The sequence below is a fragment of the Cheilinus undulatus genome, linkage group 5, assembly GCF_018320785.1.
Source record: "Cheilinus undulatus linkage group 5, ASM1832078v1, whole genome shotgun sequence".
In the NCBI taxonomy this organism is placed as follows: Eukaryota; Metazoa; Chordata; class Actinopteri; order Labriformes; family Labridae; genus Cheilinus; species Cheilinus undulatus.
Genome location: NC_054869.1, coordinates 13,078,834 through 13,097,360, shown reverse-complemented (window position 1 = coordinate 13,097,360; position 18,527 = coordinate 13,078,834). Strand labels below are relative to the sequence as shown.

The window sequence follows — 18,527 nt, the reverse complement described above, 5'->3', positions numbered from 1 at the left end:
ATTTCCCCCTCACTATCCATGCCTCGGAAATGTAATAATATTTTGGTGTGGGGAGTGAGGACAGCTTGTTTATTATTTTTATTATCATTGCATTTACACTGCACTTTCTGGTGTTGCAGGGGAAATAAATGAGCGAGGCATGGATGCAATATAGAAAGGCACAGTGATGTTTTTTTCATAGAATGAAGAAAAGAGATTATGTTTTGTTCGGCTATGGTGTAATTTAATGTTTTATTACTTTGTGTGAATCCCTGTTTAATGTATACATGTGACATTATGTATGAGCTCCTATCTAGAATATGCGGTTTAAATCCCTGCTGTGCACTAAAGCTGATGGAGGATGCACTTGCTTTTGTCGTTTTACCTACTAAAATGATAAAAATGATAATAACGCATGTTGATTTTGTGGCTTTTTGCTGTCCAGTTATTTCCCTTCGAGCACAAGCAGAGACTGATATTAGCTCATCTCTTATTCTGAGTCCACTAATGGCTAAACAGCAAAGGCTAAGAGGGATTTGTGAAAATATATGCATCCTGGAGCTTCTATGCTATTTTTTTTTTCGTAAGCTTGAAACTGGTAGATGACAGAATTGGATATGCGACAGAGAATTCCTGTCTGACATCCTCGTGTGTGCCTGACTCATCAGAGGAAACTGCCATGAGGAAGAGGAGGCTCTGTGTGAAAATGAGCCCTCGTGCGGCTGCTGAGACGGCGATATATGACATCCAGATCACTGCGAAGTCCAAGTACCACCTTGTTAACTACACCTGCATGGGGTGAGCTCTTTGGCATTGGGAATAAATGAATTCATGTTTTGTATCTTCTGTCAGTCATCACACTTTTTTTTTAACATATGCAACTCTTTATTAGTACTTTGGATTTGCTTGCCCACTTAGTGAAGCATTCTTTGTGTGTCTCTTTAAACAGCGAGATTAACAATATGGGTCTGTGGTATCGGTTGGGAGATGTTCCAAAGCAGCAAGCATCACAGGCGACGTCCACAATAACTAACAGTGAAGCTCCAGCCTCCACAGCAAGGTAATATCATGTCCATGAACTGTAAAAGTTGACATGGCCTTTGATTTCAAAGGGAAGCCAGGTGTCTCCGTTAACTTTCACCAGCTCAGGACCATTTCTTACCATTCAGAAAATACAACAACCCAACAGTAGCGAGCACCTGTGGGAGTGACAGAAGTGAAGCTAGCTGCAGCAAAGGCCTTTCAACTTTTACTCACACCAGCGCAGGGACACTTGAAATGTTGGTGCTATAAGAATAATTAACAAGTATCACATAAAAATGATATGAAATTATGTGTTATTTAATTTATCCAAAGGCAGTTTTTCATCTGGCTGAGGAGGCGTGAGTCAGTGAGTCAGTGCAGTCAGCTAGCCTGTAATCTTTTGATATTGCGTTCAAGCCAGTTGGTCAATTATAATGTCAGCCTGTGGAAGCTAGTGCCCAAATCCCTTAAACCTGCATTTTTTCTGGAGACAACTCCACTGGTTGTGAAAAAGCAGTCTGATGTATTCATCAAATGAGTAAATGAGTCTTCTCTTCACCTGATTTATAATCTAAGTAAACATTAGATTTTGGTGGTCAAATCCATTTAGCCTCAGGTTCTCTCCTTACTTGTGAACACGATTTCTATAGAACACTTTGAAGGATTTGAGGTTTTTCAAATCAAAGGTCACAAGGTCTGTTGTTTTAACCCTTGCTTGTGAGCCGATATAGTAAGAATAATTTGATGGATAATGTTTAAACTTTGCAATAATGTCAACTCTCACTCCAAGTTTACCTGAATAGATTGTGGAGGTCTTGGTTTAAAGGTCAGGGCAATTTAGCCTCATGCTTAGTCCTTCGTTTTAAACTCAATATTATAAGGAGGCTTTATGGAAATTTCTCAAAATTTTCAACAAATGTCCACTCTGACTTGGGATTTTGGAGCAAAGGTCAACATCATTTGGTCTCATATTCATTCCTTCATTGTAAACTTAGTATTATAAGAGGAATTAAGGGACTTCCTCCAAAGTTTCCATAAGCTGCTGGCGTTGGGTCAAAACCCTGTATCTCCTAAATCACCAATTTTAAGGAAAGAACACTAAATGGTCATACTTGGCACCTTTTTTGACACTTTATATTGCTTTAAGATTTGTTAAAACCCATTGACTGATGTAAAGGGTGACTGATTCATGGAAAAAAAAAATCCTGTAAAATGGAAATGAAGTGTTGACCTGATGCCAGCGAAGTTTCCATCCTGACTCAAGATTTCTTAAGACATAGGTCATCTTTTGGTCTTATTTTCATTCTTTAATTGTAAACTCAATATTTTAAGAAGACTTTAAGGGATTTTCTCCAAAGTGTCCTAAAAATATCCATTCTAACTCAAGGATGACTGGACTAGATTTTAGAAGTCACTGGTCAAGTTCATTATAATTTGGCCCATATCTGTGAACATGATATCTTCAGATTGCTTTAAAGGTATTTTCTTTAAACTTTGCAGAAACATCCACTTTGCCTCAAGTTTTGGAAGTTAAAGTTCCAAAGTAAAAAATGTGGCCTTATTTTTATTCCTTGCTTGTGAGCTTTATATCTCAACAACACTTTGAGTGATTTTCCTCAAACTTTCCACAAATGTCCACTCTGTTCAAGAATAAACTAAGTAGATTTTAAGGGCAGAGGTCAAAGTTAAAGAGCTTCATGCTCTTCACTTTCTTTTCATAAGAACACATTGATGGATTTTCTTCAGACTTTCCACAAATGACCTGATCTGACTAAATGGTAAGCTTGTAGATCAGAGGTCTCCATCATTTGGTCTTGTGTTCATGCCTTGGTTGTGAAGGAGATATCTCAAGAATACCTTGAGGTATTTTCTCCAAACTCTGCACCGCTGTCCACTCTGACCCACTGATAGAAATTATTAAATTTTGAGGCCATAGCTCAAAGGACAACAACATTTGGCCTCATGTTGTTCTTATGAACGCAATGTCATCCGAGCAACTTGAGGGATTTTCTTTAAATTTTGCAAAAATGTCCACTACTCAATAATGAAGTAATCAAATTTTCCAGGTCTTTGATCACAGGCCAGCGTCATTTATCACATAGTTCTCAAGAACACTTCTTTAAACTTTGTGAAATGTTCACTCTGACAGATGACCTGATGAGATTTTGGAGGTCATAGGTCAAGCTCATTGGACCTCATGTTCATCCATTGCTTATAACATATCCATGAATCACGCTGCCACAGAAACCACCCAAGACCCTCATAAAGCACCAATGTACTTTCACTGTCGAGCAATCGCATACAACACAGAGGCATGGTATCATGTAGTTTGGTATCTTGTAGTATCATTCAGTACTATTGATTTATGATCTTGTACTGCTGCTGGCTGAAGCTAGCATCCTGTCAGAGGGTTCATCATGTATTCTTAAGTGCTGGGATTTTTTTGTGCTTACTAAATTGCTTTTCCAAAAAGCAAATCTTCGGTGTTAAAAATAGGATTAGTGAATCTTTATTCCCTAGTTAATTTTGTTACTTTTGGTCCCATTCAGAGTAAAATCAGGAATGCTCAAGTGCAGGACGATATGTAAGTGACATGTTTCTACTATGGTGGCCTATCGACCAGGATAGGAGATGCCAACCTGTCATCACTCTTGGCCCCCCCCAAAAAGTCCAAAGGGTCTCAGAAAAAAAGGGGTTTAATAGGCAAACGGGTAACGTTACAGAGGCTTCATTCAACATGTACAGTCTATTGCCACTCTGCAGCAGTGCCTCTTGAAGTTTTATCTCCCTACTGCCCTCTGTATATTTTTATAGCCCAGTGTACTTTAGAGCTGTTTTTACATTTCTTTTCCATGTGTAGCAATGAAGACACCAGCCATTGATCACTCCTGAGCAATCTGCCGCAAAGGTTGTGGCCGGACAACGAGGCAGTGAGGGTGAACTGGAGAGACAGGCTAACTAGACAGGATCTCCTGAACAGGAACATAAGTTCAATGAGGGCTAAACTCGTGCTATTTGCGGTGTGTCCCATGAGGCAGAAGCAGGCAGGTCTGCGCTCTGACTGCGCGCTGACAGGAGCGTTGTACTCTGCAGACAAAGAGGAGGAGGAGATGTAGCCCCGAGAGCGAACGACAGCTGCAGAGGAAGGGAGGAGAGCTCCAAGTTCTCCGCCACACTGCAGTGTGTGCGTCCCCTCCTCTGCCTGGGCTTCCTCCGCCTCGGGCCTCGGAGTGAATGGAGCAGCCCTTTGTACTGTGTCCAGATCAAACAGCTCAATTATTTATCGCAATGAAGAACTGGGGGATTTCCACAGCAAATTGTAAATAAACAACCGAGACTCCTCCGGTGTGGAGAGGGGAGCTTTGGCACCGGGCACTGTTGGCTTTGCCAGCTTGAAGTGCGATGCCTTGCCATCCTGTGCTGAGCTGAGTAAAAGCCACTTAAAAGCCACAACAGGCCGGAGCGATTGAGCCAGCAGGCAGATTCAAAACAGAGCTTCTGTTCTCACGGCCACTCGGCGGGATGAGAACAATAAAATGGACAAGCCTTGAATTCAAATCTCAAGTTCAAACCAGGTTGGCTTTTGTGAATTGTCCGTATTTTTATAAGTGGATGGTCAATAATCTTTGATGGTTTGAAGCGATGGCGGGTGCTCGGGCCCATGTGTACGCCTTCCAAACTCTTACCGGTAATCCTCGGTTCTTTTGAAGCCCACTTTCAAGTCGAAGAGGCTCAGAGGTTGGAATAAATTGCACCTCGAAGCGACTCACACCCCCTCCTGATGCCTGCTGAGATCACAGGCTGCTGTTTTTGTATTAACATTAAAATTCATTCCACAGTCAGAGAGGCTTCTTTTCACAGTATTTCCATCCATAATGCTCTGACACATAAGGACGGCACTGTGGGCAATTTAGACAGCGGCAGGTCTTTGACTATTTATCTGCCATCCTTTCTGTGTAGTTACACGCACTGCAGACAGCCATACATGCAGCTCTAAAGATTTCTTTAAAGTCACAGATTAGATGGTTTGACACTGTGATATATAAACAGCTCTTCAACACTCACTGATTGCTTAAGTACAGCCCTACAGTGTAACCGTGTGTGCAGTATCACCCCACTATACTTTATTCATATTCAGCAGAGAAAACTCTCTCCTCCATGCCTCCTTCGGGCTATCTATAACAACTTTATGGCCTTTGGAGAATAGCACCTCTTAAATTTAAGTGCTCTTTACAGTCAGTGGAAAAGATGTTTTAAATACAGTCAATAATGTGTAAATTTTTAATGACCCTTATAATTTTGAAAGCTGCAGTGATCCCTTTCAACCGTTGACTTGCCTCAGGCAGCGGGAGCTTGTTAGAGTTGTGTACAAACCTAAACTGCAAATCAGTTTTTTTTTTCTTTCAGCGGCGCAGAGCTGCAGTACACAGTAACTGCAGGGTGTTGCATCATTATGGGATGCACACAGTTACCACATCAAGGCTGAGGTGTTGTGTTTAAATTGTTTTTGTTATTGTTTTGTCAGCTGAAAACGGGGCATCTGCAGGTCTTTAAAAGTTTTTCAAAACTTTGAGTGCAGCTTCCTCAAAATCAGACCCCCTGTAGGGATTAAAGACAAGAGAAAAGAAGCAAATTTATTTACAGGAGTCAGATATATTGACTCCTGCCTGCTGTAGGCTGGGAAGATGCTTATAAAATGTGTTTGCATCTTAGTCTTTGTTTGAAGTTTGCAAACTTCTGAGCTTAAAGTTTGATTGTTGCAACATTCACTTTTTAAAATCAGTCTCATTCATTACCATAGCAAGAACTTTTAATGCATTTTACCACAATAAACAGAAGCTCATTCTAACTTGAGACCAACCTTTTTTTTTTTTTTTTTTGGCAAAATCAATAGATACAAACCTAACATCCATTGCATTAGATGTATTAAACATCTCTCTGTCTAGCACATTAATTATAGTTCAAATCAGAGCAACATTACATATGATGTTACAGACATGTGCTGCTCTGGGAGGTAGCATTTAAGGTCTTTGCACACTGGGTCCGTTATTTTTGGATGTTTTCTTTTTTCAGAACTGTCATCCAAAAATCGTCACACACTCAGACCTTGCACACTGAGTCCAATGCATTTTTGATTTGCCTTCGCTGTGAAAAAATTGTAGAATGTGGCAAATTGTTTTGTATTGCAAGCCTCCTTTAAACCCCGCTGGATCCATCCATCCTGACATAGAGCTTCATACAGCACACACTCACGCGTCACAGCGCTGAGCTAAGTTGGAGAGATTGAGAGAAACTTTTTTATTCATCCTCTGTTTTGACCTGTGAGTAGGCTACAAATGTATGCCATTATCTGTTATATTTCCATTTTCCATGGTTGATATCCGTAGTATGATAATAAAAGGGGCTGCACGGTGGAGCAGGGGTTAGCACTGTTGCTTCACAGCAAAAAGATCCTTGGTTCGCTTCCCAGTCAGGGCCTTTCTGTGTGGAGTTTGCATGTTCTCCCCGTTCTCTGGTTATTCCGGCTTCCCATCACCAAAAACATGCTCATCAGGTTAATTGGCGACTCTAAACTGGCCGTAGGTGTGAGTGTGAGCATGCCTGGTTGTCTGTCTCTATATGTCAGCCCTGCAATTGGCTGGCGACCAGTCAAGGGTGTACCCAGCCTCTCGCCCAATGACAGCTGCGATTGGTTCCAAACCCGGGTAAGTGGTATAGAAAATGGATGGATGGATATCAACATAATACACCGGTGAACTACAGTGTTGGAAGTGAGATTTTGGTGCAAGAGAGGGAGAGAGATGGGAAGTGGTTGGGCGGGGGTGAGCGAGCGAGAGAGAATAAAGCAACAGGTGCTGATCTGAATCATCAACCACCCATCTATCTGATATATTTACATGGTTGATATCCACATATTAAATGAGCAAAGTTTAGTGTTTAAAGTGAGGTTTCGGTGTGAGAGAGAGAGAGAGGAGGGATCCGGCGCTGGTGAGCAAGTGAGGAGGAAGCAGCGGGCACTGTTTTGAATCATCAATCACTGGTTTAAATGACTTGGACTAATGCAAAATTTTGCATAAAATTGAACCCGTTCCAAAAAAAATAAACCTCGCAAAGCTGACAGATACGCCCGTTTCAGTGTTTCTTTCTGGCGGATCCATCTTGTGAAGCGCAGTGGAGTTGTGATGTAAGCAAGCAGCAACAAGAGGCCGGTGCAATTATGGCAGAAAAGATTAGCGTGGATACTGTTAAAGCGCCAGTTTTATCAGAACTTGACATTTCTTTGTTAAAAGAAGAACAAAAAACAGCAGTGAGTTGTTTTTAAAAATGACAAAAGTCGTGTACTGACATGTCTACAGTTGCCATGGTTCGCGTTGTGCAGTTCTCTATGGAGTTTACTCCTCAGTAGGGGTGCAGCTCGGTAACGGCTACATCACGTGTTTTGTTGCCCTGATTGGCCCGTGAAGATGTGACAGACAGAGCGTTCATCCAATCACCCTCCAAGTTTTTTTTTTTTTTCAAAGGCTCTGCCCTTTCCCAGACACTGTCTATGTGGGGTTTACCAAATGGATGTGTGAAACAAATCCATCTGGCGCGTCAGGTTAAAAAAAATCAATGACAGACAGAAATTTCGGCGTCATTGTGCAAACATAATTGGAACAACATGAACTCAGTTTTCTTTTTTAACGTGCAAAAAATTCAGACGAACAAAACTGAATCAGTGTGCAAAGGCCTTTATTACATCTGCCAAGGAGGTTATGTGATCGGGTGGGTTTGTTAGTTAGTTTGTTAGTTTGTTTGTTAACAACATAATTCAAAAAGTTGTGGACGGATTTTGATGAAATTTTCAGGAAATGTCAGAAATGGTATAAGGAAGTACTTAGATTGTGGAAGTGATCCGGATCATCGTCTGGATTCAGAAATTTTTTAAAGGATTCTGTTCTATTGGTAGATAGAGCTAATGGCGGAGGTCTACACTCTACAAGTGCTTGTCTAGTAGTTGTTTACTATCAGTAGAGCCAGCTGCAAGTTCTTGCTGAATTCGGTGAGAAGAAAAGGAAAAACATCTTTCCACCAGGAAAAGAACATTTTCAAGCTAATATCTCCAGAAAACCTTGAGGTTTTTAGTTTAAAAGCTGCATTAATGTCCACTCTGACTCAAGGATGATCAGAGTTTGGAGGCCAAAGGTTAAGATTATTTTGGCCTCATGTTGTTTCCCTGAGAGCACCTTTAGGGAATTTCTTCAAATTAAGTAAAAATGTCCACCCTGACTCGAGGATGAAGTAATCACATTTTGGAGGTCTGCTGTTATCGCTGTTTTTTTTTTTTAGTGGAGCCAGCTGGTAAATCAAAGTCTTGCTTAAGTTGGTTGGGAGAAGAGCAGAAACATCTCTCCACCAGGAAAAGCTTACATTGCATTTTTTGCTCTTCTTTTAATAAAGAAATGTCTTCCACTTTTGATAAAAGCTGTATCCACCCTAATTGTTTTCACCTTTTGCCATTATTATAGGCTTGATGTACAACTAAACCATACCTGGAGCTAATGCCTTGTTCTTCTCAAAGAACAAAATGGCTCTGACTGGTTTGGTCGCTCTCTGACTTGGAACAAGCGTTTCAACTCAAAGCTTTACAAAACAGATCTGCCTTATGACGGACATGGAATCCGGCCGATCCATTGTCTTTGCAAAGTAAATAGAGAAGAATCTAATGATTACTTTAACATTCAACAATGTGATTGTCGATTAGTTGTAGTTGTGGAAAATCTGGATTTTAAAAGATAAAAATCTGTTTTTCTTTTTTTTTGTTTGTTTGTTTTTTAATCCGTCTCCACCAGGAGCAGAGCAAAAACATCCTTCTGCCAGGACAAGCTTATATTGTGTTTTTTGCTCTTTTTTGATAAAGAAATGTTGTCCAAGTCCGATCAAACTTCTGCTGTAGCTACATCTTTGCTAATCTCTTCATGGTCACCATTGTTTACCGGCTTGTAGTACACTTAAACTGAGCCCATAGCTACTGCTTTTTTCTGCTCATATGAGGCTGATTGGTTCGTTCATTCACTGACCAGGAAAAAATGTTTCAGCTTCAAGCTAGGCAAAGCATCCGCCTGATGAGAGAAATGGAACCTGACCAATCCATCTGTTTCGCAAAGTTAATAGTTACGGCAGCAACTTTTGTGCTTTTTACTGAGTAATTCATCAGACACCTTTCTCAGTCACTCAGAAATTTCTGTAATGTGTTAGATTTCCCAGGGCAATAAATCAGTTTAATTGATTAGTTGTTTTGGTGGAAAAATCTGAATTTAAAACATAAAAATTAGACTTCTTCCACTGCTTCCTATGCTTGAATACAGGCAAACTGGTTGGTAAAACCTTGTCAAAATGAGAAACATCTGGATAATTTTTTTGTGCAGCAGCTTGCTTCTTCAAGTCCTCAACACAGACATGAATATACACGTGTCTGAGCAGGCAAGCACTGACAAGCAAAGGTTATTCCCCTCACAGACTATTTCTGGTATATCTGCCCATCGTTTTTATTTTCTTTATCCACATTCAGTCAACATACTTGTTTTCAATCTCCTTCTCTCTCTACTCCTTACATACATGATGCAATATCAAGCCAGGAAGGAAACTGATCAAAATTGAAAATTATATCTGATATGAAAAAATCTGATTTTCTTTTTTCAGGCCAAAGTATTACATGTAAAAAAATAGTGACTATCACCATCATAAACTTCCCAAAACACAAGGTGATGTCAGATTGCTTCTAACATTTTTACTATTTCATCCCACAGTAACCATAAAGCTTATTGCTCTCTTATAGACCAGTCTGGATTTTGCAAAAACAAAAAAAATATTGCAGCAACTTTTGATTGTTTTACTTAGCCATCAATCTGCTTATTTTTCCACTCAATCTCTTGCTTACAAAGTGTACTAAATATCAAGTCTGGCCTGTGGCTCCTTTCCCTCATATAACAGCAGATACATTGCAAGAATTCTTTTCTACTTCATCCCACAATAACCATTAAGCCCATTTTACTTTATGGGCTAATCTTAATCTAGCAACAACAACAAAAAAAATGATTGCAGCAACTTTTCATTGATCCACTTAGCTGTTAAACCCCACTCAACACTGATTTGTTAAGTGTATTAAATGTATTAAAAGCTGTTCAGAAACCACCCAAAGCTCAAGCAGACATCCTCAAACTGCTTATTATAGCCTTTTAAGACTTGTAAACTCAATATATAGCATTGTCATGCTTAACAGCTTTAGAAAAGCTAAATCGGGCTTTATCAAAAATGAAACCGTTTACAATTCACTTTGCTTTAGTTGACTCATTTACTGGTTGCTGTAGTTTAGTTAAATCGCGTTTTTGCTGGTCAATTTATCATCCATTTTCTGCCACTTAATCAAGTCCAGGCTCCATTAATTTCATTACTAAAAATCAGGGAGGAGTTATTGCTGTGTACTGCTAGAAAGTGTTGAAATAGGTGATTTTAGAAGCGCAGAATTCTCAGGAATATTGTCCCTACTTGTTTGCCATCATAGTTAAATGCTTTTAAAGGCCTAATTTTGAAACAGGTGTAAAACTGAGCCCAGTATGTGGTTAAAAAAGTCCTAGAAAGTCTTTAAACAAACCTGTTATGCCCTGTGGAAGCCTTTTAAAAAGGTATGGGAGTAATCATTTCCTCAGTTCCAGTAAGTTTCATCAGCATCAGGCAGGATCGAGAATAAACACTAAATGTAAGATAGTAATTTCTTATTGGCTCAGGCTGTCGCACCATATTGAACCACTAAAACTGCTAGTGTGCAGACCCTCTTTACGCTGCCTGCCGTGCAAATGCATTTCAACCTTGTGTGTTTAATGTCTCTTTATCAGGTTTGTCTAAAGCGCTTCAAACCGGCCACAGCGCTCTGTTTTGATTCATAGCCGCAGCTTGATGTCAACCACGTCGGCTTGTTCTCTGTCAAGACGGACCGTATCAGCCGCTCCCTGACTTTATAATGTGGAAAACATGCGCCATCCGGTCAGCCTTTTAATGTGTCCAGTAAAGTATCCCCCTCCTTCCTTCTCCAGGCCAACGCTGCCATTTGTTCTCCTGATAAAACTGTCATTGCTGAGGCTGATATCTGACCTCTACGCTGACTGCTAGCATAAATTAGCCTTGTCCTAATATTGCAATTTCTTTCGCTTTCACTCAGAATCAAGGTTTTTGACATTTCTCTTAGAACAATAGGCTATTGTACACATGGAGACTTTTTAAATCATACTGTACAGCGATAAAAATGTCACAAGAAAGCACATGCTGCGGTTGGTTTTCCACATGACGCTAAAGTCATCAGTGTCAGGATTGGTGTGCATATTGATATGTTTTGGATTCTACCTGTGACACTCTGCAGGAGCATTGTATCAGCTTTCATTGCTTGCTGGTTAACCAAGACTTCCCGCCGCACACGACTCTTGAGAAAAAAAGACACCATGACTGTCAGTGTGTCGCCTGACAGATCTCCCATCTGAAGCGCCGCAGAACAATCACACCCAGCTCAATCTTCCTCATTACTTTGTTGTGTTCACAAAAAGTTGCCAAAAGTAGCAGAGATCAAGCAAAGACGACGCCGAGCGCTGCCAGGAGTGATCGAGTGATCAGCCGAGATCTGATGGGCTGCGACTGCTCGCTGATTCTCCCCGCCATATTCACAGAGAGAGATCCTCCTTTTCAGTACCTGACACGGAGCTTAAAGGAGGATAATGATGGGTGAGAAAGCAGCTCCCACAAAGCAGCACTGTCGGCACATAGAGGAAGGTGTGGAGATGTTGTCACGGGGAAGGCTGGATGTGTGTCAAAACAAGAGCTTCCAGCGCAGCGTATCGCGGCTCGGGCTCTTCAGCGATATTACTCTCATCCTCAGCTTTACCTCTCTGCTGACTTCTGCATGTCTGTCCCTACTCTCTCCCACTCTGTCTTCCTCTTTTTTTTTTTTTTTTTTTTTTTTTTTTTATAAAAGCATCAACACCTCTTTTTCTTATCCCAACATAAAGAACTCACACAAAAAAATGTTGAACTGATGTCGATAAATCCTCAGCGGCCTGGTTCGGCACCTAATATGATTTTAACTTCCCAGATTTCCTGGGAACACAAGACTCTTGATGTGCGTTGTAATTGCGTAAATCTTCCAGGCCGTGTTCCCAGTTTAACCATAATTTGATGAGGAACTACACTATAATTGAATATTCAAATTAGGAATATGTGTCAATATGGCTCTCCTTGCCTGAAATGAGGATTAATTGTTGTCAAAACTCCAGTGGCCGACATAATACGAGCCCCCAACACTGCTGTTGATTAGCAAATGCACTTGCCATGTTTTTGTTTTAAGAATTAGTTGTCTAATTGATTTGCCATATGTTACCCTCTCCAATGCACCTAAAATTGTATTTAGAAATCACCAATTTGGATTGAGACAGTTTTGTGTTTCAAACAGATGGGAAAGCAGCCCTGGAGGTTGCCTGTAGAAAAACATTTCACAAGCACATTTTCCTTTTTAGCACCACTTTCAGCTGCACTCATAAACAGAGGACTTATTCTTCCTTTGCTTTCTTTGTTTCTTCGGAGTACTAATTTTAAAAACACAAACACAGACACCTTATAAAAGGCATCCCTCCTCACTTTATCATTCTCTAGGATGTCTCCGCGCTTTGAAAGATGTGTACCTTTCTTCCTCAGCAGTGGAATCAACCTTTGAAAGGTAAAAGAAGTCTGCGTCGAATATGGCAATCGTTCCCACAAGATTGATGCCAACCTTTTAAAAATTCACCATTGGCCTGGATCTAACATGGCCAAATGCTGATGTAAATGAGGAGGGGAAAAGTCGACCCTTTCATTGCAAATAAATCTGAGTTGCAGGCTTCAGCTCATAAATACCACAGCCTGTCAGAAGTCTTGTTTTATTGCTCTTGATGGAAATTATTGCGTTTATTTATCTCATATGAAGAGATAAGGCTTCGAACGCTACAACTCATACAGCAGCAGATCTGCATTTAGCCTTAAATTTGGAGGATTTTGATTTAATACACCTTCAAACAAGCAAGGAATTATTATGTTATCCATAAAGAGGAAAAATACAGAACACAATGCACAAAACACACTGTATTATTTGCAGCTTTGCACCTGCTCACCTCTAAAATATGTCTTCTAAATTCAGTGCTGTTTTATCCTTCTTCTACTTCAGTCTCTAACTTTTCCACCTGCGCGTCCAATCAAGGCGTCCCCTTTTTAATGATATCCCAGTCTGTTTTGCATTATCATTATAAGATCATTTGTTTTAAAATGCCATCCTGCAGCTCATTTTACCTTCAGAGCATGTCATGTTATGCAGCTCTCTCTAGAAGCTGTGCATTTTTTCCCCCCTGCTTGCCGTGGATTTATCGATCCGTAGGGGTGAGTCACAGGGTGTGATTCATGATAGCTTGATTGATGAGGATTTCAATCTTATATGGTTTGTTAACTTCAACTGCCCACAAAGTGCATTCTGTGCTGTTTTCTGTAATACAAGGCCATGAAACGGAGGGGGGGGGAACAGACTTCCCTTGAATAATGGAATCTCTCAGTTCCTCCAGAATTAACAAGATCCCGCTCCAAACCTCCTGTTAAAGGTCTGTTTGAGCCCCTGGGCAGCTGAGGCACAGTTTAACTTCGACCAGATTTCTCTTCTTCACATTCATCCTGATATTTCAGTGCTTTGTTTTGCCTTTAGACATATGAAAGAAGTCTCTCTGTGTGTGGAGGGAGTTGCATTCCTTCTATGATAAATAAGTTCTCTTGCATTGTATTTTTAGTTTGAAGAGTTTGCCCGAAAACATTGTTGTCTTTGTCAAATTCAAAGTAAACTTTATGTTTATTAAGGGGAAAATCAATAGAGTAGCATTGATCAGTTGTTACTTTCTTTTTGCCAGCAGGAGGACCATGAACAGGCCGTACTATGAGCACCAGGGCAGCGGGACCTACACCATGACAGGTAAATGATCTTAGCTAATGCATTGGTGTGTATACAGTTTGAACCCTGTCTTAGAGAAGAGTGTAAAAACTGGTATTTCCTGTTGTGCCTAGTCTGAGAATCTCTACCAAACATACCATAATGAAAGTATAGGATATAAAAAATATAAAAAATAACAAATGGATTTCCTTTCAACCAATCAATCAAACTTTATTTATAGAGCACCTTCCAGGTAAGTTTAGTTGCATTTCAAAGTGAAAGAGTGACTAACTAAAAGCAGAAGTCAATCAACAGATTAACACACACTGATATCAATTCAGTGAAAACTACTTTGTCAAGACATGAAACGTCTCCATCAGCTAAAATCAAGAAAATTTGACTTTTAGTAGCTCTCTACTTGTACATTTTTCACCACAAAGAAGACACTTTTTTTGTTCCCCTTGGACACGCTACACACAGTACTGAGTGGAGCTTTTCGGCATGTTTGAGCCAAAACCTGAGACTTAAGTAAGGCGTGTAATAGCAAGTAAGCCCACCTGAGTGTGCCATCAGGCGGAATAGAGGATTGACAAAACCCATGTCGGTTCTGGATGTCTTTGCACATTACCATAAGCATGGGAAAACAATCTGTTGAAAAAGTAACAAAGCCCACACTTTAGGACTTAGTCAGGGGTACCTTCGGGGCGGGTCCTGCTGTGGATGCCATCAAGCTTCATGATGATTCCTTAACGCCCTATATGCCTTAAACTTATGCACATGACGGCATTTTAGAGGGTGTTATGGAGTTATTTTGTGAGGCACAATGAACTAGAATATGTGCATTTTCAATTTTCTGCCATTTTTTGACGAATTAGCCTTCAAAGTGCTGGAAAAATAACAATAGTGGGTAAATATAGTAAGGAGTTCTCAGTCCCTTAAGATACATGAATAAATAAAAGAGCCAGACAAGAAATAATAGAGTCATGAATGAGTATAAATGTATTGCACTGATTCAATAAGGTGACTGAAGTGACAGATCTCTTTTATTCTTATTTATTTTTTTACTGTCAATACAATGAATTTTTAAACTTTTTTCTCTAAAGACCCTTCTTTTATAGTTATAACTAATATCTTTATCATAAAATACTAGAAAGATATTTGCAATTAGAAATATATTAGTTGATAAAAGCAAATGAGTGACAGTTTCACCTATTGCTTTATTATTTGTTCTCTCATTTTTTTGTGAATATATTGTTTCAGAAATCAATCACAGATTATCCCTCTAAAAAATATTAAGAGCAAACAGGGAGTCCTGTCTATATGAGACACTGTAAATGTCATAAAACTGAATCATTTATTCAAAATGATGTTTCTCACACCCTCAACATGAAAAATACAGAGGGTTGGAAGAGGGGGATTCAGAGGTAAAGTGAGGTCACAGTATGAATAACATTACAGCGCTAAAGTTAGCTTTCAAAGTTAGCTTCGTGGAAACCTAATAGGTTCGCTGTCCCTCTCAATAATAATGCGATATGTCATCACAGCCAATTATAATGAGCCACGTCATAGAAAGGCGCAAACCCCGGAAAGATCGGTCAGTCCAGACTTATCTGGTACCTACACCGACCTGTGGCTCCTTTGCTGCACGTCATTCCCCACTCTCTCATTAATGTCTTTGACTCCATCCACTGCTGTCCTCTTTTTAACCATCTGTCAATAAAGCATTAAACCTCCAGCTATTTTTTTTTCCCACAAGAATGCCGATAAATCATGACAGAACTGCCTCTTCTCAGATACACACGTCTAATATTTTCCTTTAACATAAATGTTGTTGTTTCAGAGGCCTGTAAAAAGCCACAGTGCCATTCAGAGGCGCATTATTTCCCATTATTTTATTACTATTATTAAAGCCATCTTCATTCAATCCTTCTCTTATTGTTGGTTTAAGTGTCATTCCTTAGGATTAACAAATTCTAAAGCCTGTAGTTTGTTGGATCAATATTTTCAATTGATTGACAGCAGTAACAGAAACATGAACAATGTTCACCCATATACTCAAGGAGTTATTCAAACATTGAACATTTTCATGTTTTAGAGGTGTGCTTTATTTATGAGCAGCACGCAAACGTATTTTAATTTCATTTTCAATACAAACACAGCATACATCCCATTTTTTACTCACAATGTCATTTCTTGAAACATTTTTTTTATATTCCTAAAACATGCACTTGAACTCATTAGTTAGGTTGTTGAATTTTCTTATAAATCCTGGCATTTATGAAAAAAGGAACAGTCTAAAATTTAGTGCCTATAGTCTGATTTTTCACTATTTAAGTAAAAACTTCCTGGTATTGTGGCAACACAAGTCAGAATACTGAAAAGCTTCAAATTAAAGCCCATCCCAAGATCAGAAAATGATCAGTTATTTACTCTGTTTATTGAAATCTGTATTCAGTGCACAGATAAATATCCTGTCTAGTTTAAGTTTACAGTATGTACGTTTTTTTTTTATCTTTGTCTTGCATAATTTTTTTTTCTTTTTTTTTTTTTTAAGTAAAAGGCCTGTCTTGTACTGAAGCCTGTCAAAATGAAGGCAGTCATTTCATCGACTAAAGTAAATAACACCCCAGGCTTTTAATTGAATTTTTAGGGAGTGCTCTATGGTAATGGTTAATATTTCACATCACTTTTGGAGAAAATAAAGGACTGCTATACAATGTGCTGATGCAAGAGCTGACAAAGCCCAGTCTGCAGCTGCACACACCACAAAGACTCTTCCTTCTAAAGTTTTTATTTTAGATTGATTTTAGATGAAACAAAAGCTGCTTTTCAAACAGTTAAGCAGCAGATCTCTGACTCTTTGCCAACTTGCTGTAAGAAGTACAGTGTTTTTCAGAGAAAAGCTTCAGTACTTGTTCTCGTGCTCTCTATGTAAGCTGAATACTTTGTGCTTTCTATGTACGCTGAATACTTTGCCTCTCCTGCGTCTGTACATGAAGGCGGCTCCTGTGGTACTTGATCTACAAACGCACTGTGTCTAGATCCCCTCACTGATGGATACTGTACCGAGCTCTGCTTATCAGAGCGAACGTGACTTCCCAGAGGAGCGGCGCATTACACTCAAGAGAACATTTAACAGCTGTCAAAGATGATCCATCACATGGCATACTTACATATGTACTGAGCACGCACTGGACGAATTCCCCCCTCTTTTTGTCAGGGAGAAAACTCGGCTAATATAGCACAATGCTGCGGGACTAAAACAGAAGAAAGGCTAATTCTTTAGGAAGCAGAGCTTAGCTGTGACAGCCTCAGAGACATGGGAGTCAGAGCCGAGGCTGAGACGCTCGAGTCTTAAAGAGAGTCTGATCCACGCGAGGTGAAGGGGGGAGGCAGGTTTTTTATCCAGCTGGAGAGAGACACCATGTGGTGAGGATTCCTCCTGCTGCTCAGGCTCAGGCACACCCAGGCTGTGGCCACGTTGCACCAACAATCTGGCTTTTTAGTGCCAGTCTAGCTGTTAGACAATGCTGAGGGATACATGATAATGTTGGAATTTATAAAACAAAGCTGCTTTTTTGTTTTATTTCATTGTTTGGCAGATTTTTTACAAAAAGGAAAGCTTTTATAAAACCTAACCCCCTGAAATGCTTAAAAAAAATCCTTAAATTCTGTGTAATTTTTCAGCTTGAACGGCCTAAATAATTATTCCTTCACTAATTGCCAAAAAAATGATTAATACATCATTGTGTTGCTGTGACAGTCACATTATAAGTTAGTCAAAGACAACTGTGCGGAGTGTGGCCCTGAAGGAGCCGACATTAACACACAGCTGAGTGCTTTGTGGCACTGGGTGTGCTATTCCTCCGCTGGGACGGTGTTTGAGTGACAGTGAAGAACATGCACATACTGTACAGGACGCTGCCAGCACTCATCATTTATCTGCAGAAAACTGTCCTTTGCAGCCTCCCTCTCTCCTCCCTACCTTCATGTGTCCCTTCATGAGGTTTTAAAGTAAAAGGCAGATAATGGAGTTAGCCTGAGACACTTCTTGGCTTTATTTCTTGAGCCGCGCGGCACCACGCTGCGCATGTGAGAGAACACATCTTCCCTTCATTAACAACGTGATAGCCTGCAGACTGAGTGTGAGGTCGTAGCCGACAGCCTATTTGTGTTAATTGTTAGCGGTGGTAGCTCTGGTGTGTGTGGGTGGCTGCGTGTGCCCACAGTGTGCGTGTGGGCTGACAGCTGGCCAGGTTCGAGTTGGTCTAAAACCATGTGCGCTCTGTCAGGGTTGTACAGGCGCCTTCTTTAGGATTGATGAATTGCCTGCTTTCTTGATTAAACCCTCCGTCACTTCCCAACAAAACAAAAACCCCAACACACACACGTGCAGAAAACATAAAAAAAAAAAGCAGGCGAGTTGAGGGGAGGAGAGGTAACATGTCTGGGAAATCTGTCATCTGCAGTCACATCATGTACACATGTGATGTGCAGGCGCTTTGACATTTATTACCAGAATATTAAAAACTAATCCACATTTATTTCACCGCCCTCC

At 40.1% G+C, this 18,527-nt stretch overlaps 1 protein-coding gene across 3 annotated transcripts in view; it reads left to right on the top strand.

Annotated features, from left to right (window-relative positions):
- mvb12bb (multivesicular body subunit 12Bb) overlaps positions 1-18,527 on the top strand; it is a 68,704-nt gene that overhangs the window by 21,215 nt on the left and 28,962 nt on the right. For 2 of the 3 annotated variants that reach the window (XM_041786779.1, XM_041786776.1), the window contains exons 6-8: positions 648-777; positions 929-1,039; positions 13,950-14,011. In XM_041786779.1, coding sequence (XP_041642713.1) covers positions 648-777; positions 929-1,039; positions 13,950-14,011 — 303 coding nt within the window. The remainder of the gene's footprint in view (positions 1-647; positions 778-928; positions 1,040-13,949; positions 14,012-18,527) is intronic. The other variant, XM_041786778.1, reaches the window with a different exon arrangement.